Here is a 26,794-nt window from a genome sequence, read left to right on the forward strand (position 1 = left end):
TACAGAACGGGAGGCGACTTGTCAGGCGGCTAGGTCGCCTGACAAGTCGCCCCCATGTGAACCGAGCCTTACTTGCCACAAGTTAGGTCTTGTTTACACAGGCGTACTTAAGCATGCATCCATGGAAAGGGCCGTGCTTGCCTGCATGGGATTCAGAGGTGCTCCTTGCATCTATGTGCAGGCGGCCCCTGCCTGCCTCCCCTGGTTTTAGGGATTTATTTTTGGTAATTGATTCTGGGGTTGAGTCTTTACTATCTAAACCAGGGTTCCATAAAACTCTAGGGTTCCTCCAGAGGTTGCTAGGGGTTCCTTGAGCAAATAGCAATTTCTGCCTCAGTTACCACTGACACCAATGATCTTTTTAGCTATCTGTATGGGGAGAACTCTTCCCAATGACCACAAGTGGAGGGAGCATTGTTCTCCAACCATCACACTAATGCAGGGGTCTCCAAACCTTCTAAATAAAGGGTCAGTTGCCTGTCCTTTAGACTTTAGTAGGGGCAGACTGTGGCCTTTTGGGAGGAGAAAATGTCTTGGTGTCAGTGGGAGTAAACAATGCAATCAATGGTGTCAGTGGGAGGAATAGTGCCCCAATATTGATGTCAGTGGGAAAAATAGCTGCCACCTCATTGCTGTTAGTGGAAGGAATAATGCCCCATCATTGGTGTTAGTGGGAGGAATAGTGCCCCATTATTGGTGTCAGTGGAAAGAATAGTGCCACATTATTATCAATGGGAGAAATAGTGCCCCATCATTGGTGTCAGTAGGAGGACTAATGCCCTATCGCTCATGTCAGTGGGAGGAATAATGCCCCTCATTGGTGTCAGTGAAAGGAATAGTGTCTCATCATTGTCATTGAGGGGAATGGTGCCCCATTGTTGGTGTCAGTTAGAGGAATAGAGTCCTAAGGGCAGATAAAGGCAAGCAAAGGACTACATCCGGCCCCCGGGGCTGCAGTTTGGAGACCACTGCACTAATGTATCTTGAGTTGCAAATATAGTAATTTGTAACACGGGTCCCCTGAGACCGGAAAGTTATTTCAAGGGTTCCTCTGTGTTGAAACGGTTGAGAAAGGCTGCTCTAAACAGTAACTATGGATATAAGTGTGCATTTCTTTCATAATCTTACCAAATAATAGCAAACAATAATTTTATTTCCCTTTTTTGAACACCTGTACGAAGCAGTTCCTCTTTTATACTGATTTGCAGACTGAACCTAAAAATATTCTCCCAGAGATTTCTAAGGCTGTCATGTCTGCTCAGGTTCTTCAGTCTTCTACAAGGAACTTGTTTGAGAGAGAGGGGCTTAGTCAAGCAAGCAGAAACTTATCACAGAAGTTGTCATCAGTATTTGGTGGTCTTGGAAGTTTAACCACTTTGCATCCTGGGCAATTTTTTAAAGTTTTTCCCACACACGTAAAAATCACCATTTTAATCAACTAGAAAATTACTTAGAACCCCCAAGTAATTATGTATTTTCTTAAAGCAGAGACCTTGGAGAATAAATCAGTAACAATAAACATTTTATGCCACATGATATTTGTGCAGCTTTTTGTCATGCATATTTTAAGGAAAGAATAAACTAATTTTAGTGCAAACTAAAACTGCTCCATCCTGCTCCTTTAAATTTTCTTGTTACTGGTCAAAAATGAACATCGATTTGACTCCACTAATGCTAAATTGAACAAACGTCCTTAAAAACTAAAACTGTTGAACAAAATTTTCCTTGTATATAGCCAGCTTTAGGAGAGCAGAGTTGTGAGGCATAGAAGGCAGAGAGAGTTGATATTAACCCTTTTATTTCCCAGCATGGCTTGGGTTTGAGATTTTAAAAACTGTGACATGGTCTCTTTAAGTCTGGGGAAAGCTATGCAGTGCTGTTGAACTAGTGGTTAGAACAGATGGGCGTTTTTGTGTGTATAAGGATCTGTATTGTGTTTGTGGCTATCTAGAGATCGGTGTCCGTCTGTGGGTTACACAGTGTGTAACAGTTCTATCCCTTCCTTGTATTACTAAAAATGTGTTTTTGGTTTTACTGATCTTCCCATTGAAGTGCTTTTCCAAGTTCCTAACCTGACAGAGGCTCTAACTCAGTGATGTCTTGGTAGGCCTCAGGTGCAGATCTCAACATCACCATAGGGCTGCACATAAAAAGAAGTGACTATTCAGTCTCACAGATACACAAGAGGATATAGCTAAAGACTATAGGCATAATACAAGAGATGGTCAGAGACTGTGGACATCATACAAGGGATGGTCAGAGACTGTGGACATCATACAAGGGATGGTCAGAGACTGTGGACATCATACAAGGGATGGTCAGAGACTGTGGACATCATACAAGGGATGGTCAGAGACTGTGGACATCATACAAGGGATGGTCAGAGACTGTGGACATCATACAAGGGATGGTCAGAGACTGTGGACATCATACAAGGGATGGTCAGAGACTGTGGACATCATACAAGGGATGGTCAGAGACTGTGGACATCATACAAGGGATGGTCAGAGACTGTGGACATCATACAAGGGATGGTCAGAGACTGTGGACATCATACAAGGGATGGTCAGAGACTGTGGACATGATACAGGAGTTATTGGAGACTGGGAACATGCTTTAAGAGACCATAATAGACTGGAGACACATTACACGAGACTGCTAGATATCATTGCTATACCAGGGCAATATGGAAGCACAGATTCGTGTCTGCATGGGGCCCCAAGGGCTGCACAAAAAGTGGCAAAGGGCCACAGGTTTGTCACCAAGGCTCTAACCCTTCCCTGCTTTATATAAAACAAAGAACAACTTTAAACTAATACTGTGAGCTTTATACTATTTCTTATGTGCGCTGGCGGAAATTATGTTCTCTTTCCCCCTTTCTCTACATGAATAACAAGTGTGTCTTATCCTTCCCGGACCCCCCTGAGCCCCCGCAGTGACACACTTGTGTATGTTGCGTTGCCAGGACTATGCGGTGTAACATGTGTGCATATCTCTGGCAGTATGCCTGTTAGGGGAGGGGGGCACAGGCAGAGCAGACGGAGAGAAAGTCTAGCGGGGGCTGGGCACATACCTGGGTTTTTCAGATTTATCTACAGCTGACTCTCTGCATAGCTACCATACTTTCAGCTTAGCGCAGGAAATGAGTGTATGCATGTCCACAAATGTTTTGTGTGTGTTGTGGATGTGTCTGTGCATGCATAGGGTGTTCCTGCAATGACGTCTTGTCATGGAGGAGACATACAGTAAATGCTATGTAGAGCCCGGGGAGTACAAGTCGTTATAATGGGCCTGCCAGTCTAGATCAGTGGTCCTCAGGCAGACCAGGGCCCGGTAAATTCTTCCAAAACCTTCCATGTCTGTCCCAACATTATAGATAAAAAGTGGATACGCCTATAGTAAAAGTATAGGAATGCAAAATATGTATTTCAATTCTATAAAAAAAAATATAATCAATCGTAAATATGAATTACTGTGATTTAAATCCATGCGATGACAAAGAATAGTCCCCCAAATCATGACTGCTGAGAAGCATAGGCTCATTTATGACCAACTAATGACCAATACCTTGCCCCTTAGTTTGGAAATCGGGCAAGGCCACAGCTTTTATTGAACTTTCCAAATGTACCAAACAACAATGCCAGCCACAGTATACCGTGTGCACCCATAAAACATAAACTCACATAGTCTAAGAGGCCTGTCCTTGCCATCAGTGCCAGACCGGTATTGGACTGACCCCAGAATTTAACTTGAGGGCATAGCCCATAAAGCAACATCAATTGCTGGCAAGGTCAAAACCGCTAATAAAGCTGTGACAAAACATCACAACGGGCGGGAGGGTGGGCAACTCTTGTGACAGCTGAATCTCCTCAGAGCAGTTTGATGTGCCTCAGCGTAGCCTTCTCCTAGGGTTCAGGATCCACCAAGTCACCTCAGGTCTTTGTAGCCAATCCTAAGGGAGCTACTTAACTTCTCTTTTAGGTTCACACCCACAATGATGCCATGCTTCCAGCAGTCAAGGCTTCCATTCCCTAAAGGTGGTTCAAGGGGCCTTCATTAGTGTTAGTGGGATCGGCGGCCCCAAAGGAGAGTAGGCCTTTAAGCGTAACTAAACCCTATGTGAAAGCAAAAATGAACATGGCCCTCAGGAACTTTGTCATACTGTAGTAGTATGCGCAATCATTAGTACATTATGGCCTCATTCACACCGGTGGACTACAGCGTACACCCATGCAAGGACCGTGTTTACCCGCACAGGTGTTCTGTGTATCCCTGTGTAGGCAGTCCCATTGATGTCAATTGGGACACAGCAGGTGCACGGGCACAGCTACTGTTCCTAATTTGACATCTGTGCGGGTGCACACCTCCGGACGCACTCAGGGACATGCACCTGCAACTGCACAAATGCCAATCTGGGAGCAGTGGCTGTGTCAATGCAGCCACTGTGTCCCAATAGATATCAATGGGACTGCCTGCAGAACGCCTATGCATCCCCCTGTAAGTAAGCACAGCCCTTGCATGGGTGTACACTGGTGTGAATGAGGACTTACCTGCCAAGCGATCCTTTCCAGTGCTGGGGTGTCAGTGCCCTCAGCTGTCACGTGAGTGAAAACTCTGACTTCAGGAACCGGTTATTCCCCCATTGTGTGCACTTTTTTCGCCTCTGGCACAGCGTAGAGAAGTCAAAGCGAGGCTTCTCAGTCATAGACCACCTGCCAGACAACTCTGTCCTTAATGTCATTGTAAGGGCCATGTGACACTTGGGATCCTCTCTCTGATAACTCACCAGAAACAGGATTGCAGAGTATTCACACAGGCACTAAAAACACCACGTACAGGCTCTAATTTCATACCCTGCAGTATACAAATCTATGGGCCCGTTGATCAAGCTGCTGGGTGGTAAAAGCGGGCAGTTAAGCTCCCCAGCCACCCACCTAAACTAAGGCATGCAAGCCTGTAGGTGGGTGGGGGGGCAGAGAAGTGCGGAATCAATAATTTACACAGTCAGGTGCAATAGAAAACATCTATTGAAATAATACAATAACCGTTCACAGCAGCCCAAAGGGACTCCTGCCCAAGCGGGTACACTCAGTTTACAACAATGTGCAGAGAACAGGTATCAGCCAGAATGACAGCATCTGTGTTAAGAGAGCTGAATGCAGCCTGGCTGTCTCGTGCCTAAGTGGGATGAGGTCCAAAGGAGTTGTAACCCTACGCTTTCCCTCCTATTCCTTACCGCTAGTACTGTCCCTAACAGGCAGGGTACCTTTCCCTACACTAATGACTGACATAAAGTGCTCCAAACCTAGGAGCCAGGGCCTTAAAAAGGCTCTGCCTGACCCAAGATGGCTGCCAGAGTCACATGGGGCAGCAGCATCCAATAGGATACAGTGAGAGGGAAAAAAGTTTTTGATCCCCTGCTGATTTTGTACGTTTGCCCACTGACGAAGAAATGATCAGTCTATAATTTTAATGGTAGGTTTATTTTAACAGTGAGAGACAGAACAACAAAGAAATCCTGAAAAACGCATTTCAAAAAAGTTATAAATTGATTTGCATTTTAATGAATGAAACAAGTATTTGACCCCTTCGCAAAACATGATTTAGTAATTGGTGGCAAAACCCTTGTTGGCAATCACAGAGCTAAGACGTTTCTTGTAGTTGGCCACCAGGTTTGCATACATCTCAGGAGGGATTTTGTCCCACTCCTCTTTGCAAATCCTCTCCAAGTCATTAAGGTTTCAAGGCTGACGTTTGGTAACTCGAGCCTTCAGCTCCCTCCACATGTTTTCTATGGGATTAAGGTCTGGAGACTGGCTAGGCCACTCCAGGACCTTAATTTGCTTCTTCTTGAGCCACTCCTTTGTTGCCCTGGCTGTGTGTTTTGGGTCATTGTCATGCTGGAATGAATACCCATCCATGACCCATTTTCAATGCCATGGTTGAGGGAAGGACGTTCTCGCCCAAGATTTGATGGTACATGGCCCCGTCCATCGTCCTTTTGATGTGGTGAATTTGTCCTGTCCCCTTAGCAGAAAATCACGCCCAAAGCATAATGTTTCCACCTCCATGTATGATGGTGGGGATGGTGTTCTTGGGGTTATAGGCAGCGTTCTTCTTCCTCCTCCAAGCACGGCGAGCTGAGTTGATGCCAAAGAGCTTGATTTTGGTCTCATCTGACAACACTTTCACCCAGTTCTCCTTTGAATCATTCAGATGTTCATTAGCAAACTTCAGACGGGCCTGTAATGTGCTTTCTTGAGCAGGGGGACCTTGGGGGCACTGCAGGATTTCAGTCCTTCACGACGTAGTGTGCTACCAATTGTTTTCTTGGTGACTATGGTCCCAGCTGCCTTGAGATCATTGACAAGATTCTCCCATGTAGTTCTGGGCTGATTTCTCACCATTCTCATGATCATTGAAACTCCACAAGGTGAGATCTTGCATGGAGCCCCAGACCGAGGGAGATGGACAGTTATTTTGTGTTCTATTTGCGAATAATCGCACCAACTGTTGTCACCCTCTCACTAAGCTGCTTGGCGATAGTCTTGCAGCCCATTCCAGCCTTGTATAATTCTATAATCTTGTCCCTGACATCCTTGGACAGCTCTTTGGTCTTGGTCATGGTGGAGAGATTGGAATTTGATTGATTGCTTCTGTGGACAGGTGTCTTATATACAGGTAACAAGCCGAGATTAGGAGAACTCCCTTTAAGAGAGTGCTCCTAATCTCAGCTCTTTACCTGTATAGAAGACACCTGGGAGCCACAAATCCTGCTGATTGATAGGGGATCAAATACTTATTTCACTCACTAAAATGACAAATCAATTTATAACTTTTTTGAAATGCATTTTTCTGGATATTTTGATTATTATTCTGTCTCTCACGGTTACAATAAACCGACCAATAAAATTATAGACTGATCATTTCTTTGTCAGTGGGCAAACGTACAAAATCAGCAGGGGATAAAATACTTTTTTCCCTCACTGTAGCTTCCTCAGTGACCCAGGAAACCATAGAAGAACTGTGTTCCTCTTGACTTGCTCTCCAGCTGTAGTGGAGAAAGTAGTCTGCATCTGCCTACAAGCTGCTCAGTGCTGTACATACTGTATGTCATGTCCGCCATGCTTTGCACATCTTTACACTACCCTACAAGCACATGCAATGCACACAGTTGTGGAGCGGAGGGTCAGCATTTTGAGGGTTAAAGCAGACGTTGAAGAGGCAATATATTGCCTCCTCAATGGCAGCCCATACACATGTAGGGGCCGCGGGCGTCCCAAGGGGCCAGGCCCCTAACCAACAAGACCGAGTTGTTGCTGCTGTACTAACTACAAATTACTAAAGCAGGGTGGCCGCAGAGTAAGCTGATGCAACTCTTAGTCCGGCTGCAGGGGGAAAGAGGAGTGATATCATCTGCACTCTGCCTCTCCTTGCAGACCGGATGCTGGTTTGGGCTCCAAGCCAGTCGCAGCTCAGATGTGTCGAAGAGCTGCGCTGCATGTGGCCTGCAGGACTGCTTAGTGATCACTATGGACTGGTCTGAAGAACAGGCTGTTTGTAACCGTCTCTTTGCTGGACCGGGCTGTCTCTTTGCTATATGGGCTAGTATGCCTCGCATACTAGCACATTATGTAAAACTTACCTTAGAAAGAAGCCCTTCCAGCGAGGAGCTATCACCGCTGACAAGGCTTTCACCTTCACCCATCTTCCTTCCGGACTCTGGCTGTGTGACTGGGCAGAGCTGCGATGATGTCTCTCCCGCGCATGTGCGTGGGAGCCACTGTTTACGGCACAGGACTCTGAAGGATTGGCTCTGGTGGCCGTTCCTTCAGAGCACATGTGCTGGTGATGTAACCGGCAGCATGTACAGTAAATATCTCCTAAACAGTGCATGTTTACAGTACCTATAGGTAAGCCTTATTATAGGCTTACCTATTAATACAAAATACGCATGGGAGTTTACTCCCACTTTAAGTTATGTTAAGAGTGTTAAAATAAAAGTGGGTGCACTGAAGGACTTGGTGGAACGGCCAGTGCGTAGGCCCTAGGGAATGTTGGCGGTCGGGCCGGGGGGGGGCGCTAGGGTTGCCACCTGTCCAGGATTCACCTGGACAGTCCGGGTTTTGAATCATTTGGGCCGATCACATTTTTCAGACCAGCTTTGGCTCCCCAAGTAACCGAGATAGTCGCACAAACATCTGTTGCCGTATGAGTTGTGACTGGCTGTCTGGGGCAGGTTCCACATTACTGAAGGGCAGAGCTATGGTGTTGGCAAGAGCAATTTAGTTTCGCCCACTGCGGTGCGATATGAGTGCTGCATTACTACTTTCCTTGGGGCACCCAAAGGTTTTTTTAATCCTATAATGTTTACTAAAAAAAAAAATAATTTGCCCTATGCCGCTAAAGTGTTCGGGTTTGGCTTGAAGAAAAGGTGGCAACCCTAGGGTCTAAAGCTGTGTAAGAGGCCCTAAAATTTCTGATGGCTGCCCTGTCCGCCCCCTCCCCGATGGTAGCCTGTAGTAGGTGGAGCCTGATGGGCCCCTCCCACAGCTCTGCTCTCTGCACAGACTATGTACAGCACAGGGATGATATCACTGCTACTTTTACAAAATAATATCTAGGTTTGCAATGAGGTTTAGTCCACAAAAAGTAGATTTATACCTTCTTTGGCTAATGAGGAATATATTTAAATGAGCATCTTAATGGCTGGAGTTCAGCTTTAACTGGTGACTTTGATAAGAAGTCAAAATTTGCATATCGATAACAGTGCTGTTTTACCTACATTGGTCGCGTAATTAGAAATCGTGCATTTGTGGATCATAACGATACAGCTATATTTTACTTTGGGAATAGAAAGTTTCCCCTTAATTATCCATTTTAAACTTGGGAGACTTGGTTTTCTGTTTACACGGTAAGGCTATCCATTATATACAGTAAGGTAGGCTTCAGGTCCTACTGTCTGGTGGACATTCCATTTTGGTGCCGACACAACGTCGTTGTGCAGAAATATTTTTTTATGACTGTTAACTTGTATAACTGAGAGACACATTCTCATTCTCAGTGGGGTGAGAAGGAGCACGGGGATGGGATTCCACTCCTCGGTCATGTGATAAAGCTTGCCTTAATTTATGACTTTTACTGGTTTGTTTATCTCCTTCTGAGATATGTGAGATTTTTTTTTCCTCCTCCGTAGATCTATAGGTTCAGGCAATTTATATATGTCCTTTGTTTATATAGTGTTGACATATTACACATTGCTTTACAGAGTGCATATAGCCATTCATATCCATCCCTGTCCCTCCGGAGATAATATAAACTCTATGCTGCTAGTGTCCTAGTGAGATTTAAACCCAAGACCTAAAATTAAGTGTATTGCCATTTTGTGGGATGATGCAGTGTTAAAGAAGCCTATAAATTCAAAAAGCCTTATATACATTGCTGTGGAACCAGTTTGGCTGCCATGGGAGACCCAGGAGATCAACATTTTCAGAAGTTTTTGTTTCTCTGTGGACTTCGTGAGAAGATTTCTCAGTTAAAGGAGTATGTGCTTCCGGGGCATAAGTACAGATCATGGAACACCATAGTAAAATTTTAATGCGGCCCCTTGACCACCTCTCTACTCTCATTGATCTAAGCCAGGGGTTTCCAAACTTTCCAAACAAAGGGCAGGTTTACTCTCCGTCAAACTTTAGGTAGTCTGGACTGTGGAGTAGAGTCCAGTGGAGTGGAAAATGCCCTGGCATCAGTGGGAGTAAACAATATCATAGGCTTGGTGGTCAGTAGGCGTAAAAAAAATTGGTGTCAGTGGGAGAAATAGTACCCCATAATTGGTGTCAGTGGGAGGAATAGTGACCCATCATTGTCAGTGGGAGGAATAGTGCCCCATAATTGGTGTCAGTGGGAGGAATAGTGCCCCATAATTGGTGTTAGTGGGATAATTCGTTCCCAATCCCTGGTGTCAGTGGCAGGAATAATACCCCATCTTTGTTGACAGTGGAAGGAATAGTGTCCCACCATTGGTGTCATTGGAAGGAATGGTCCCCCCAAGGCCTGGATTAAGGCAAGCAAAGGGCCACATCTGGCCAGTGGGCTGCAGTTTGGAGACCCTTAAACGAAACCTAAAGTTTGTCTAAATAAGCTATTCTCAAACATGGTTCCAGTGGAACTCTAGGGTTCCTCCTTGTTAGGGGTTCCTTATATTTGTGGATGACTGACCTTCTATTTGGTGCTTGCATAAATCTGGGGTCATTGCTACTTGAGAGAGCCATCAGCATGTTGCTGTGGTGCCGGGTGCCCCAGCAGTATGACTCGTCCTAGAAGAAGGATCAGTTTTTGCTTCACAGTGCAATTGTGTGAGGTTACTGGAATACATTAATGGGCTCTTCCACTCCAAAATCTAACTTTAACGTGTTAACACCTTCTTGTCGGCTCCTGTAGACCCTCAATGACAGGGGTTGGCAAACTACGGCACCCCAGCTCTTGCGGAACAACAAATCCCATGGGGCATTGAAAGACTCTGACAACCAGAAATATGACTACCTGATGCAGACATAATGGGACTTGTAGTTATGCAACAGCTGGAGGGCCAAAGTATGCTTATCCCTGCACTCGGAAAGCGTAAGACTGAAGGCGTGCTATTAACATGTTAAAGCTTTTATGAGATTTTTAGCGATTTGGGTTTAGATCTACTTTAATTAGTTTATAGCTAGCATGAAGGTGCATGTGGGAGGGAGATATCATAACAATACAAAAGGGATGTTGGCACGGCATGAGCAGATACTGGGAAGGATGCCTGTACTGGAGATAAGGATTATACAGCACATTCCATATTCCCTCCCTGCAGACAACAGCAGCTGGGATTCTGCAAGTGCCTTGGGGGTGAGGAGAAGAATAGCTGTTCCTGGCAACACCCCCTGTCAGTGCCACCACTGCTGAAAGCACTGTGACTATGGGAGGTGTATGGAGATGGCAGGGAGGGGAGATTTGTCTCCTGCATACCTGGAATTCTTCTCCAGTCTCTAGCACAGTCCATTATATGCTGTTCACTCATCGCCTCTCATCCCTATCCAATCTGTTTGTTCTCCTGCTTGGGGTACACTGTGGGCACTAGGGGTTGGATTAACACCTCTGTGTTATTTTTTAACTTGTCATTGATAATGGATCACCAACGTCATGTCATGTACAAGGATATGGGGACACCTTCCAAAATATTTAGGTTAATGAGACCCTGTTGCAAAAAATAAATATAAAATACCCTTCGAAGAAAAGAAAGTTGGTTTGCCTTTTCAAGTTCCTAAGCTGCAGTGGCAACATGCAATGGACCTCAGACCCAGGAGCTCAGTAGACACATGAGAAGATTTCTTAGGATTGGAGTGGTGTTCAGTGACATGGGCACCAGGAAAGGTGAGTATATGTTTCAGGGGTATAACTACAGATCATGGATTGCCATAGCAAATTTTCAGTGGGGCCCCCTGACTACCTCCCTTACTGTCATAAATGTATTATCCACTTAACCTCCAGAAGATTTGCCCCCTTCATGACCAGGCCATTTTTTTTTGGAACTGCGTTACTTTAACTGACTATTGCGCAGTCATGCAACACTGTACACAAACAAAATTATATCATTTTTTTCCCCCCCACAAATAGAGCTTTCTTTTGGTGGTATTTGATCACCACTGGATTGTTTGTTTATTTTTTGCGCTATAAACGTATAAAAGGGCAAACATTTTGAGAAACAAACAATATTTTTTACTTTCTGCTATAAAACATCAAAAAAAAAAAAAAATCAAACCCCGGATTTGTGTTATCTTCACATGCCTACGTATTTTCCACATTTAAGTTGCCTCAGCAGCCTCCCTAATGGGTGTAAGTTTAAAAAATTTTCAGTTTAGTTTTGGACAGCGTAGGGAATGGTAAAAACTCCTACTCAATTTATATTTCCTGTCTGTGTCTTGATGAGAAAATTGCCCTTCATTTTTATGTCCCAGAGACACGACCAGAAGTGGAAATTTCTCCAACGTAAGCGGATATCCCTCTTCGGCAGTTATCAGCAGATCAGGTTTACCCGTTGGAAAATTTCCCCTCACCTCTTGTTACTTTGACAACTCAAAAATACTGGATATAACGTCACTTTTGGTAACCCAGAGGCAAAGGTCACCAGGACCAATAATGAAGGTGATTCTCATCAGTGGAGACATAAACAGCAGTAAAAACTACACTGAGGATCTAAAATGTACTCACTCTGTTCAAAACTTGGAAAAAAGGCTTTATATACATACTTTGAAGGTACTGAAAGAAAATAGAGGGTGCACTTGGTTATTTCAACTTCTATATGTTTATATATAGCTACAGAACAAAGTTATAGCTACAGTATGTATATTCTCATCAAGATGGAAAAGGGGACGCTGCATTTAAGATTTTTCATTACGTGCTATTGGGCATAGTATTGCCAATACCTTGCTAATATGCTAGCTTTGACCCAATAGCTAATTATAATTCAACACTCTAGGAAGCTAACTACAGGCATACCCCACACAAGGGGACCAGAGCATGTATGTAAAACTAAAATGTACTTAAAGTGAAACAATACCATTTTTCACTTCTTAGTGCATGTACTGCATTGCAATAGTCATTTACAGGCATAACTGATTACCTATGCAAACTGGCAGACCCCCAATCAGATATGTTGTAGTCCTGAGTCCCCTCTCGGTCCCCAAGTTAGATGTCTGTCTCTTATGGTTTGGGAGCAGTGCCATGTCAAGCTGACCAAGCTTTCCTATAGATGCCAATGTTAAAAACCGGGAGCAGTGCCATGCCAAGCTGACCAAGATTCCCCATAGACGTCAATGTGACAATACTCCTGAGTATACGTAAAATGAGGGTACGTGAAGCGGGGTATGTCTGTACTGGAATTTTCATAGGTTGCATGCCAATAGTTAACTGCCAATAGGTGGTGCAGAACCTGGCTGGTAAGATTTGTCTACATGTTGCCTACTATAGAGCTTTAGAGCCGGTTCACATCTCTGCGGTGCATTTTAGATGCGATTTACATGTGTTTTAAGTGTGTTTCTATTGAACTCTATATAACGTGGAAGCAGCAGGATTTTTTAATGCACTGCACCTAAACGCACAAGTGTGAATGGGGCCAAAGGTTTTTTTTTATAATTTAGACCAGCCTTTCTCAACCTTTTTACCCCAGAGGAACCCCTGAAATAATTTACAGGTCTTGGGGAACCCTTACTAAAACAAATTTATTTGGGGTCAATGTGGAAAACGCCCTCTACATTGGTGGTCAGTAGAAAGAATGCAACCCTTAAGCCTAGTACACATGGAACAAATGTTGGGCGACATCGGCCGGTTCAGTAGAAACTGGCCAGCATTCAGCCCCTGTCCGGCTCCCAATGGTTGACTGGCCGGCCGTCCCCCTGTCAGAACACAATAGCACAGCAGGGGAGATGAGGTTGCTGTAATAAAATCGGATTGTTAGTACAGTGGCTCCGACCTGAGCTGTCCGTTTCGTTCAGCCCGCTGGGTTGAACTAAAACAAACTATTAGTGTGTACCAGGCTTTACAGTGGCGATCCGAATGCCACCCTTACAGACAGCTAAAAAGATACTTGGTGTCATGTTTCTGGCTTACCAAGGGGTATTGGCCCCCAGAAATATTCAGGGACCATTAAATGGGAGGTCAATCCATCACAGCTCAAGGAACCTCTAGCAACCTCTGGAAGAACCCTGGTTGAGAATGGCTGATTTAGACTATAACACTGATCTCACTTGCAGTTGAAGCTAGAAAATAGCAGAGTTAGTTATTTTATGAACTAAAAGCATTAGGTCTCCTCTTTTATGTCTTTTAGGTCCCTCTGTGGCTCCCTGAACACCTAGACCATTAGAATGGATCAAGAAGACGGTCATTATGGGGTGAGTTTTGTCATGTTTTATGTGTATATTTCACAGAAATAATGTTGTTTGTGTATCTTCCTTATCCAGTGAGAATGTGGTTAGCAGTACAGCATTCTCTTTGACTGTATTTTTCTATTCAGTCTCTTGTTTTATCAGTGTTAACAGCAAGATCTATAGATTTTCTATCCACTGGTATTTGGCACGCAAGCCTAATATTAGTAGGATTAGATGTTAGGCATGCTGAAGCTAAACTGGGCCCTATTTATCAGAATGTGTCAGAGAAGAATTCTTTGTCAAGGTTGACCATAACAGCCAATCGGATTTATTCATTTTTTCCCCCTCTTTGTGCATAGAAGAATAAATTGGATGAGCTGACTGATTGTTATGGCCAAACAAGCAATTTTGGACCGTTACTCATTTGGATACACAGATAAGAGTTCCAATGATGAATGCCTAATCTGCAGGATTAGTCATCTGCTATGTTGGTCATATCTGAGAGATGTTGATTGACCAGGCAGGTACTGTGCACTTGGGAGAAAACAAAAGAAACAACAGCACAACCCCTAAGATAGCATTAAAAGAGTAAATGACTATTTATTGAAAAATAGAAATGCACTCACAAAAATATGCATGTGTTAGGCATGGCATAAAGGTGACTTGGGAGCCAGAAATGTTTGAGAGGCAGCAGAACCACCAGCCTTGGCCACCGGCTGGGCATTGAAGCATAATGAAGATGGAGGAAGCTGCTGTCACTGCAACTGCAGTCAATATTCAGCCCGGAACTAGAATCCAAGACATCACTGAAGACATATGCGATGTAGACACATTAGGCGTTTCATAGCCGGGTGGCTTCTTCGTCAGTCCTGAGTTTGTCTGGGTTTACAAGCTCATTAATTTACATATTTATACTGTCCACCTATACTGAGCAGAGGACAACCATAGCATTTGCTCCAGATCTGTTCATCTCTTGTGCAGCACTACTCCCTCAAGGGTTGCAGATGACTGGGTTCCTCACTCATGCACAGCCAGGCAGCAAGTATTTTCCACACTTTCCCCAGACACAAGGAACAGTCTTTGATCTTGGTTTTTATGCTTTATTGGGGGTGATAACTTGGATGGGGATAGGAATCTTGGGTTGACCATCTTCATAGCAACAAAACCCAGAACAACTTCCTCCCTATGTACAATTACAGATTTGTTGTCTCTTCTTCTCTATGTACAACTCCAGTTTGATCTCACTCCCGACTGCTGATAGTCTTATTGAAAAGATGCAAAAGCCTCTTAAGGACTAGGAACTCTCAGTCCTTTAGAAAGTAGCACAAAGTGTTGTAGACTGCATCCCGCAGTACCTCCAATTCTCTTGTAGACACTGGTCCCAGCTCTACCAACTGCAGAAAATTCAATCCCATCCGGGTGCCTCTTCACCAGTCCCACCCGGCTGCCTCTTCGCCAGTCCCACCCGGCTGCCTCTTCGCCAGTCCCACCCGGCTGCCTCTTCGCCAGTCCCACCCGGCTGCCTCTTCGCCAGTCCCACCCGGCTGCCTCTTCGCCAGTCCCACCCGGCTGCCTCTTCGCCAGTCCTACCCGGCTGCCTCTTTGCCAGCCCTCCCAGCTGCCTTTTCGCCAGCCCACCCAAGTGCCTCTCTAGTAGCCTGCCTGACTGCTCCAGAGATCTCCCAGGGCATGATTAATGAAAGTTTTAAGCACAATGTTGTGTTTCAGAAGGACCTGCTACATGTGGCAGTCTTTCCCCTTGTCAGTCCCTGACTGTCCTGATTAAGGATGGGCTCAGGCGCGTTCACAGCTCCACATGCCTCAGCCCACCAGGAAGCTTACACTGCGGAGCGCTAATTACAGGCAGTAAGACATTTCCCGATCCACGGCTGCCCATATCGGGAAATGTCTCACTGCCCGTGAGGGAAATGTCTCACTGTCTGTGGTTAGCGATGTGGAGCTGCAAACACGCCTGAGCCCATCCTTAGTCCTGATTTACTCACACTGTCTTCCTTGCGCCTGCTGCCGCTTAGGAAAAGATTCCTTTCAAACTACAATACTGTCAGGATCCTCCCAAGTCAGCCCAAGGTAGAGCTCCCCCAGGGGGGGTCCCCTCAAAGGTCACTGACAGTCTCCTCAACATGACATCTCCATCTTCCACCTGACTCACAGCCAGCATGACTCATCCATATTTAAGAGCTGGCTCAGACACCATGCCAGGCTCACTGCCTGGGGATTGGCTGAGCTCCCCTATGTATGCAGATCAACCCTCCTGACCTCCCTCCAGCTTCTAGAAGTTTCTCCAAACTCCCAGAACCAGGGGGAGGTACCAGAGACCTGCCTGTATGAGTCATCCAGCCTGACCTAAAGTAAAACCATGACCCAAATAAGACTCACAAACCAAGTATGAGCCAAAACAAACAAGGTGCTAAACTTGAATGATGGTTTCTGCCATCCTACCTGAAAATGATCTGAACAGCTAGATATTCCATTGGAAACTCAAGCCTGAGCACTGCCTCATAGATGACTATATTCTCCTACAATTGTAATCCTAGACACTTTGTGGTGGCTTCGGTAGATGAACAGTGTTGGGTTTGGCTTTTAGGGAACTAGGTTACTTTCCCCTGAATGGGACCAGTTAACAGATCCTCTTTCATCATCTACAGTGATTTTGACATGTAGTAGAAAATGAGACCTGTATCCTACAACATCCTGATTATGTGAATTCCTTACAGCAATCTAGTTAGGCCAAGGCTATACACAGGAATTCCTTATATTATGCCCCGTTCTCCCAACAGTAAGGCTGTCTTCACACATTTCTATCTCATTGTTCAATGACTGTACAGTTTTCTTTAGACTTTCCGTTTTGCTGTGTAGGTGTGCCTATCTTAACAGTCCATAATATATTCCATGAAGTAGGTCCTCCCTCCTTACCAAATCAGCTTTGGGTGCACTGGCTTAACTTGTGACTTGTACTTAACTTACTATGCTTCATTACACTAGGATGTAAGGAGCTTAATGGGGATTAATTTATAGACAACACAGGCACTTTGGGGGAAACCACAGTGTGCCTGCTTTTTAGTACTATGGGGTTCTATTCTTCCCTTTGACCCCAATGATGGGGTACTATTCTTCCCATTGACCCCAATGATGGGGCACTATTATTCCCATTGACCCCAATGATCAGGTACTATTCTTCCCATTGTCCCCAATGATGGGGCACTATTCTCCCCATTGACCACAATGATGGGGCACTATTCTCCCCATTGACCACAATGATGGGGCACTATTCTCCCCATTGACCCCAATGATGGGGCACTATTCTTCCCATTGACCCCAATGATGGGGCACTATTTCTTCCATTGACCCCAATGATGGGGCACTATTTTTCCCCCTCCCCCCTCTCCCAGAAGGACGGTAAACTGGCCCTTTGTTTAGAGACCCTTGCTCCAGAACAGTGGTTCTCAACCTCAGTCCTCAAAAACCTCCAACAGGCCATGCTCTGGGAATTTTCCTTAGATAAAATAACTGTCATAAATACCAAGCCATTGACATTGATTTAAAGCATTTGTGCAAGGTGCGGAAAACCCTAAAAAACGTGACCCGTTGGGGGTACTTTGAGGGCGGAGGTTGGGAACCACTGCTATAGAGAAACACTGTTGCCTTGCCACATACATGACAAAGTGACAGTGTCTTTGCATAGGGCACCGCCATTCCTTTTGTAGCCACCTTAACTTCACTTCCCTACAAGATCCTCTGCACCTGCCAAAAATTTGTGCCACAACAGAGGAGGCATGTAACCTACCCTGTGACAGTGTCCAGGGAGGTGTAGTCGCCAATCAAATTAGTGAGGAAGTAAAAGTAAAGGGAATACCCTGCCTCACCCTGCTCTGCACATGCTCAGTTGCTCTCTATTTTTAGGCACTGCTGAATTTGTAGAGGCCAATCTGCTGACAGCCTTAGGGCTCTTTCACACGGGGCGGATCAGTGATGATCCGCCCCGTGAACACCCGCTTGCTCAGCGGGGATCGCTCCGCTGATCCCCGCTGAGCAGGAAGATGACAGGTCCATCGCTGCACACTGTGTGAAATTGTGTAAATGCATCTTCATCATGCATGTTATATCAGCTTGCAGAGCTTGGATCTTTATTCCAAAAGCATTTTATTAAAATAAAATTGATTAAAAAAAAAAAACAATTTAAATAAAAAAATCAGATTTTTTTTTTTTTTTAAATCATTGATTTTTATCCACCCTGGGTAGCATAAATATTAATGTGGAATGTATGTTCCTTGCTAAAGAACATTTATTCTTTATTTTGTAATTTTCTTTATTTAGTCAAAAGTTGCATTGTACAAACCAAGTCAAAGATATTGCATGATACTGGTACATAAGCAGGTTGATATCATCTACTTCATCAGAAATCTGAAGGCAGCTCTACCAGTTGGAACATACAAAATCTGAGTTTCAATAAGTTCAATGATAGGCGGAACTGAGAGGGCGCAGTGATGGGTATCTCCATAGTTTCCAACCCATTCAGAATAGGCCTGAGTAACGCAACCGCGTTGAATATAAAGTAAAAATTACCGGGGCCAGGAGAGGTACCTTGGTGGCCAGTATAACCCAAAAGGGAGCATGAACTAAATTACAATATTAGTTACATAATACCTGCAGAGAAACTGCAAATGAGGAGTTTCCAAACTAAATTGGGGGGGGGGGGGGGGGTACATGGGGAACAAAGGAGGAGGGAGGGGATAGACAGAGGAAAGAGGAGGGTAGCAAGTATTAATAGAATGGACTAGGGCACAGGCCTTAAACAGGAAGGAGAATGAAGGGAACGAGGACAGTTAGAACCAGACGAGTAAATTCCCACACCTGGATCCTCATAATAAGAAGTCCCCGAGAAACCAACCAGCTTGTAAGACCACCTGTAGATAGGCATCCGTGGAAACAAAATATTGCCATGGTCTCCAATTGGCATAAGAGGACTCTCCCCTGTCTATAGAGGGTAGCCGTAAGGTCTTCCATGTCCCTGAGTTTGTTGATTTTAGAAAACCCAAGAGACCTCGAAGGCAGAACATTTTTTTTTATTAAGTTGTTCCGGGTAAAGTTCCACTTTAAGTGATTTTTAGGCCAGGTCAGGTTTACATTGATTTGATAAATGCTGCTTGTGTTTCTCAAAAAGAAAACCAAAGTATCTGGTCATGTGATCCCTACTGAAGAGGGTCACAAGATTATTTAACCGAAGAATGGAGCCTGGGGAAGAAGTCAGGAAAAGTTCGCATTTTAGGCCTTTCACTGTGTATTTATCCATCGTAGCAAAACTGCGTTATCTGTTAACATTTGAATTATGGTCCACTTATAAACACTGTTATTTTGGCTGAGCTTGACTAGTGTATTTTATACTGAAAAACGTCTTTTCATTCCAGGGTTCCCACTCCATCATAGGAGCGGAGGATGAAGACTTTGAGAATGATATTGAGCCGGTCAGTATTTGCTAAGCCTTCAAAATTTGCCTTTACTCCTTAAAGTGGATGTAAACCCAATGTCATCCTTTCTAAACTCCTGCCATAGGGGTTATCTATAAGGATATACACACCTCCTGCATGTATCTTTACCTGTCAAATGTCTCCCCTCTGTCTGTTATGAGACCCGAAAAACTGCAGATTCTGTGGGCGGGTCTGTTGTCTGGAGCTCGGTGGGTGGAGTCGTGATGTCAGTAGACTCCCCGCCCACCTCTACACTCCCCTTGTCAATATGAATTTTCTCCTGTGTATTTCTTACACTGAACTTCTGCTATGATCTCTAACATCCAGTGAAAAGACAGAAAAGTAACCACATGACTTCAGCATGCCAAATCATGGTGAGGTGTGGAACAGCCAATCCTTGCAGAGCTGCTGAAGAAAGGAGTGGGGGAGGGAATTAAAAAATAATGCATGTCTTAGGCTAGTGCACGAGATGTAAATCACCTGTCACTCACAGCAAGGGGGAGGATTTGACAAAGTTTTACTCTGTTTGTCAAGTTTTATCTCACTGAACAAAAAGGGGATTGCTCAGAGATGGATTAACTCTGTGTGGCAAGACTGGGCTCAAATGATAGGAAATCTTATACTCTACATTATGACATAAAACAAAAAAAAAAATTTGATTTTACATCCACTTTAATTAGAAGTTATTTTGGTAGTTTACATGAAAAATTGTGATTATACACTTGCTCTTTCATATTACAGTAGTAGTAATGTATCAAATCTAGAGATTTGTAGATTAAGGCTGAACCCCAGGCAAACATCTAATTACAAAGATGAAAACGCTGCTCAACCGCCTTTGTGAGCGAGAGCCCTAAGGGCTCGTTTAGACCTTCTATGAAATTTTAGATACCTTGGATGCCCAATAATGCACCTACTCTGTTTCCCCCGAAAATAAGACCTAGCGTGATTGTCAGTGATGGCTGCAATATAAGCCCTACCCTGAAAATAAGACCTACAAGGACTTTAACTAGGGCTTATTTGGGGGGTAGGGCTTATATTGCAGCCATCACTGACAATCACGCTAGGTCTTATTTTCAGGGAAACAGGGTATCACATTAGGCTGTCATTGATGTGTTTTGTGCGCTTTTTGACCCATTTGCGTCACATTATAAATAACGCTTTCAAGACGCCTCCTCTGTGTTGGTTTTCTATTGTATGGGTTCTTGTACTATCATCTTGGCTAGTAACACTTTCTAAACGCATCTCAAACGAGCTGTAAATGCCATGGGGGATTGTAAGGGCCTGTTTGGCCTCACAATTGGTGCATTTTGGCCTCACAATTGGCACATTGGTGCATTTTCAGCCCACTTACATGGACATGATTAGAGGCATTTGGGGAGCAGTAAAGCCAGCTGAACGCTACCTGTTGGATAAATTGTGGTGTGGTTTAAAGTGGCATAAATGACCATGTGAACAACACTGCCTGCTGCAATGCACATAACTGACACAGAGCAGGCAAATGTGAGACTTCAAAAACTCAAATGAAACTCCTGCTTTTGACACTAGTAAACTTGGACTTACCATTAGGCCTCGTTTGCACCTGCTTTGATCTCTGAAGAGCAATCTGCATTCTTCGGACAGCATTAGAAAGGCAGTGAGGAGGCCTATCGCCACCCTTGTGCATGCTTTAACCCCCTAAATACCGGAAAACCATGCTGCAGCCGCACACATGTGCAGTTGAATGGCAGCCCCATTCACGTGAATGGATCATGAATGGCAGACAGTACCACCCGTGGAGCGTGACAGTGGTAAATTTGCAGCCGCGGCATGTGTACACCTTTGGTCGCTGTCTGTGCAGCAAAAGGGGATGCAGTTGAGGGGCGGTAAAAACGCGGGTCACAAGCAAGGTTTTACTGCCCCTTCTCCCTCAATTATAAATGTAAACTTACCCTTAAAAAAATACATTGATCCCATAATATTGTAAAGAAATCTCAGTGTTATCTATATCACAATAACCATAAATGAAAAAAATAAAGGAGAAATAATTTGCATCCGACAAATTAGTGTTCAATATTATGTCCAATACATATCCCAGTCTTTATATTTTAAAGTTCTCTGTGCTCCAATGTGTCTAGTTTATGCAGATCCACTGCTTTCTCTTTACACCTTCGGAAGTGAAAATTTGTGCGCCCCTCCCCCCCCCAAATGTTTCCAGCTAGAAGCGTCTTTTTGTGCGCCACCCTAATGGGCTGGGAAGGGTGTCCCTCCTTTAGGCGCTCCACAGATATTTTCCTCCTCAAGCTTTCCTCCAATGTTAGCCACCCCTTGTCTGTCTGTCCATACAGTGCCTTGAAAAAGTATTCATACCCCTTGAAATTTTCCACATTTTGTCATGTTACAACCAAAAACGTAAATGTATTTTATTGGGATTTTATGTGATAGACCAACACAAAGTGGCACATAATTGTGAAGTGGAAGGAAAATGATAAATGGTTTTCAACCTTTTCTACAAAATAAGTATCTGAAAGTGTGGTGTACATTTGTATAGCGCCCCCCTGAGTCAATACTTTGTAGAACTACCTTTTGCTGCAATTACAGCTGCAAGTCTTTTTGGGGATGTCTCTACCAGCTTTGCACATCTAGAGAGTAACATTTTTGCTCATTCTTCTTTGCAAAATAGCTCAAACTCTGTCAGATTGGATGGAGAGCGTCTGTGAAAAGCAATTTTCAAGTCTTGCCACAGATTCTCAATTGGATTTAGGTCTGGACTTTGACTGGGCCATTCTAACACATGAATATGCTTTGATCTAAACCATTCCATTGTAGCTCTGGCTGTATGTTTAGGGTCGTTGTCCTGCTAGAAGGTAAACCTCCACCCCAGTCTCAAGTCTTTTGAAGACTCTTAACAGGTTTTCTTCTAAGAGTGCCCTGTATTTGGCTCCATCCATCTTCCCATCAACTCTGACCAGCTTCCCTGTCCCTGCTGGAGAAAAGCATCCCCACAACATAATATTGCCACCACCATGTTTCACGGTGGTGATGGTGTGTTCAGGGTGATGTGCAGTGTTAGTTAGTTTTCCACCACACATAGCGTTTTGCTTTTAGGGCAAAAAGTTCAATTTTGGTCTCATCTGACCAGAGCACCTTCTTCCACATGTTTGCTGTGTCCCCCACATGGCTTCTCGCAAACTGCAAACGTGACTTCTTATGTCTTTCTTTCAACAATGACTTTCTTCTTGTCACTCCTCCATAAAGGTCAGATTTGTGGAATGCAGGACTAATAGTTGTCCTGTGGACAGATTCTCCCACCTGAGCTGTGGATCTCAGCAGCTCCTCCAGAGTTACCATGGGCCTCTTGGCTGCTTCTCTGATTAATGCTCTCCTTGCCCGGCCTGTCAGTTTAGGTGGAAGTCCATGTCTTAAGAGGTTTGCAGTTGTGCCATACTCTTTACATTTTCGGATGATGGATTGAACAGTGCTCCATGAGTTGTTCAAAGCTTGTGATATTCTTTCATAATCTAACCCTGCTTTAAACTTCTCCACAACTTTATCCCTGACTTGTCTGGTGTGTTCCTTGGCCTTCATGATGCTGTTTGTTCACTAAGGTTCTCTAACTAACCTCTGAGGGCTTCACAAACCAACTGAAATTATACTGAGATTAACTGAGATTTACTAATTAAGTGACTTCTGAAGGCAGTTGGTTCCACTAGATTTTAGTTAGGGGTATCAGAGTAAAGGAGGCTGAATACAAATGCACGCCACACATTTTAGATATTTATATATAAAAAAATTGAAAACCATTTATCATTTTCCTTCCACTTCACAATTATGTGCCACTTTGTGTTGGTCTATCACAGAAAAAAAAAACAATAAAATACATTTATGTTTTTGGCTGTAACAGGACAAAATGTGGACAATTTTAAGGGGTATAAATACTTTTTAAAGGCTTTGTATGGGACTTATGGCTCTGCACATATAAGGGAAAAGAAATGGAATTCCATCATAGTGCAGAAATACTTTTATTCAAAACTCCAATATAAAAGCACACACTCTCTTGGTTAATAGAATAACGAGCATGTGTAGCAATACAAAACCCAGAAGCGTCGCCGTGAGTGCAACAGGCCAGATGTAATGTCACCAGAACATCCGGCCACTGCGTTTCACCCCTCGGCGTCTTCAGGAGCCTGAGAGTCATTGTTCCGGTGAGTGTGGGACAATGTTGCCAACCATTAGTATTTGTACTGGCAGCCTGTAGAAAACAGGCACTTTTCTCCTGACAGTGAAAGGAAATGTCCTATTGGACGAAACGTGTCTGAGCGAAGCATTTGGTGCTGACGTCATGCTGTTGCTTGAGTCCAGGTTGACAGCTGCTTTTAGATGTAAGTTCATCCTTTTACTGTCCTTGTTTGGCTGTATGCCTAATATTAATATATGCATACATATTTAATGTACTATACTATCAGGTCCTCTTCTGGCTCCTGGTGAGCTTTATTTATTTAGGGCTGGAGGCTTCTAAAGGAGAAGTCCGGAGAGTCCCTATGTGGATCCTGTTTAAGTTACATGCTCTTACAGGCATTTATGCTGCTTTAATGGCAGCTACTCCCTTCGGTGGTGGTGAGAGATCACTGAAGAATTGTGTTATCGACATTTGTATTACATTTTTTTTGCACTTTTTTATCACATTGGACTTTTCATTAAGATCTCAAACTTGCCATCTGGACTTTTAATATATTTGAGTTGCACTTTATTCAAGATCCCAGTTTTGCCATCTGGACACTAATATACTGCTCACTTATGTGGTGTTGCTTTATTTGTTTGTGAAGCGCTGCACTTTTTATTATTGCCAGTTAAAAATATGGCTGTGAGGCTTGGCTCAGGACTGCACATGCACAGTTCCGGTCCAGAGCCGGCCAAGACCATCCTGCTACAGAGTGTTCGCGCAGGACCAGCGAGGGGCTGGTCTGGTGGAGGCAGTGCTTGAGTGTGTGTCATGTGATGTCATAGTGCAAGCTAACAGAGTAGAGCGGCCGGTGCTGAGCATGAGGGTCTACAGGACGGGAGCAAGGCAAGCCTGGAGCGGGACGGTCAGTGCTGTGTGGACTAAAGGGACCACCTGGCATGGAGAGAGACTATCACTGTGACTCAGGAGGGGACGCGTCATGTCCATGAAGTGTCCTCATCGTCTGTGCTGCTGCATGCTGCTGTCACTGTGAGAGTCCATTTCATGTGTGTGCCCACTCATTCTAATTTCTTGCCCTCCTGAGTCCTGAGCTACTTAATATATTGAAAAAAAAAAGAGAAATATTTTTTCTGCCTTAATATCTACCTTAAATCACATTGCCGCTTGCATATTGTGCTTTGTAGCCACGTCAGTATAATTTTGTGCACATGTGCTCTGCTTTTCCATTCGTTCCTACGAAACTTCTGAGTACAAGCTCCTATTTGGAAGCTCCATAGGAGTGATTGAAGAGTTCAGAACCCATACGCTCACTTGGCTGGGGATAATTTGACAAACAGATGTGCAATCTATCTTGCTGGATTGGGGGGGGGGGAGTATAAAGCCAGGAGGTTGGCATAAAGTGGCTGCGATAATGAAACATGGTAGATTTCAGATTGCATTTAATGTTTTCCCCTCATTGTCTTTACAGAATGTTGATGACCAAAGCAGCTATTTCCAGAGCATTGAACTAGTAAAAGAGCACCCTGCTTATATTATGGTGTTTCTGCATCATGTTGTGCTACAGTTTGACCCAAGCCCAGTGGTAAGACGATAACAGCTACTTACCTGTACCATACCTGTGAAAATGGAAAGTCAGTGGGAAGAATGTAGTGGTCAAAATACCACCTTTAAGCTGGCCAAAGATGGTTAGAATTTCGAACAAAAATTCTTAGGAAAATTTTGTACATGAATTCTTAGAACATTCAAATGCAGTTTGAATGATTTAATTTGCTTTTATCATTAGATTTTGGAATTAATGGGCTTTACTGAACAAAAACCACATAAACTGTTATGCCGCGTACACACGGTCGGACTTTCCGGCATACTTGGTCCGGCGGACCAGAGTGTGCCGGACAATCCGCCCGTGTGTAGGCGCCGGCGGACTTTTCCGGCGGACTTTTTCCCCAAAGTCCGCTGGACCAAGATTTGAAACCTGTTTTAAATTTATCCGCCGGACTCAGTTTCGGGCGGAAAGTCCGCTCGTCTGTGTGCTGGTCCGACGGAAAGCCCGCTCGTGTGTATGCTGGTCCGACGGACCAGATACGACACGAGGGCAGGGTATTGCATCTCGCGCTCGCTGCAATAGGAAAAACACATTTTCCTATTGCGGCGAGCGCAGGGCATACCAGGCCCTTAGGTCTGGTATGGATTATAAAGGGAACCCCCTACGCCGAAAAAACGGCGTGAGGTCCCCCCTAAAATCCATACCAGACCCCGATCCGAGCACGCAGCCTGGCCGGTCAGGAAAGGGGGTGCTCACGAGCGAGCGCCCCCCCCCCCCCCCCCTCCTGAACCGTACCAGGCCGCATGCCCTCAACATGGGGGGTGGGTGCTTTGGGGGAGGGGGGCGCCCTGCGGGGCCCCCCACCCCAAAGCACCTTGTCCCCATGTTGATGAGGACAAGGGCCTCTTCCCGACAACCCTGGCCGTTGGTTGTCGGGGTCTGCGGGCGGGGGCTTATCGGAATCTGGGAGCCCCTTTAATAAGGGGGCCCCCAGATCCCGGCTCCCCACCCTATGTGAATGAGTATGGGGTACATGGTACCCCTACCCATTCACCTAGGGAAAAAGTGTAAGTAATAAAACACACTACACAGGTTTTTAAAATATTTTATTAAACAGCTCCGGGGGGGGGGATCTTCCTCCGGCTTCGGGGGTCCCTCCGCTTCATTTTCTCCCGGCGTCCGGTTGGTTCTTCTCCCGGTGTTCCAGTTCTTCGGCCGGCTCCTCTGCTGTCTTCAGGTAGCTCTCTTGCCAGCAGAGGTCCGGACTCCTGGGCTTCTGGGCTTCTGTGCTTCTTCTCTTCTCTTCTCCAGATGTTGACACGACGCTCTCTCCGGCTGGACTGCTCTCCGAGGGCTGCGTTGTGACTTATATAGGCGGAGACCCCGCCCCCTTTTGATGTCACTGTCCCTATGCATGCTGGGACTGTGACGTTTTAGGGGGCGTGGTCACTGGGTGATGTTGACCACGCCCCCTAAAACGTCACAGTCCCAGCATGCCCAGGGACTGTGACATCAAAAGGGGGCGGGGTCTCCGCCTATATAAGTCACAACGCAGCCCTCGGAGAGCAGTCCAGCCGGAGAGAGCGTCGTGTCAACATCTGGAGAAGAGAAGAAGCCCAGAAGCCCAGAAGCCCAGGAGTCCGGACCTCTGCTGGCAAGAGAGCTACCTGAAGACAGCAGAGGAGCCGGCCGAAGAACTGGAACACCG

At 44.9% G+C, this 26,794-nt stretch overlaps 1 protein-coding gene across 6 annotated transcripts in view; it reads left to right on the forward strand.

Moving 5' to 3' along the window:
• The window catches only part of ARHGEF1 (Rho guanine nucleotide exchange factor 1), a 194,753-nt gene that overhangs the window by 53,050 nt on the left and 114,909 nt on the right, over positions 1-26,794 (forward strand). For all 6 annotated transcript variants that reach the window (XM_073601999.1, XM_073602001.1, XM_073602000.1 and 3 more), the window contains exons 2-4: positions 13,859-13,922; positions 19,325-19,381; positions 25,012-25,125. In XM_073601999.1, coding sequence (XP_073458100.1) covers positions 13,896-13,922; positions 19,325-19,381; positions 25,012-25,125 — 198 coding nt within the window. In that variant the 5' untranslated portion in view covers positions 13,859-13,895. The remainder of the gene's footprint in view (positions 1-13,858; positions 13,923-19,324; positions 19,382-25,011; positions 25,126-26,794) is intronic.

Source organism: Aquarana catesbeiana, linkage group LG10, assembly GCF_042186555.1.
Source record: "Aquarana catesbeiana isolate 2022-GZ linkage group LG10, ASM4218655v1, whole genome shotgun sequence".
Taxonomy (NCBI): domain Eukaryota; kingdom Metazoa; phylum Chordata; class Amphibia; order Anura; family Ranidae; genus Aquarana; species Aquarana catesbeiana.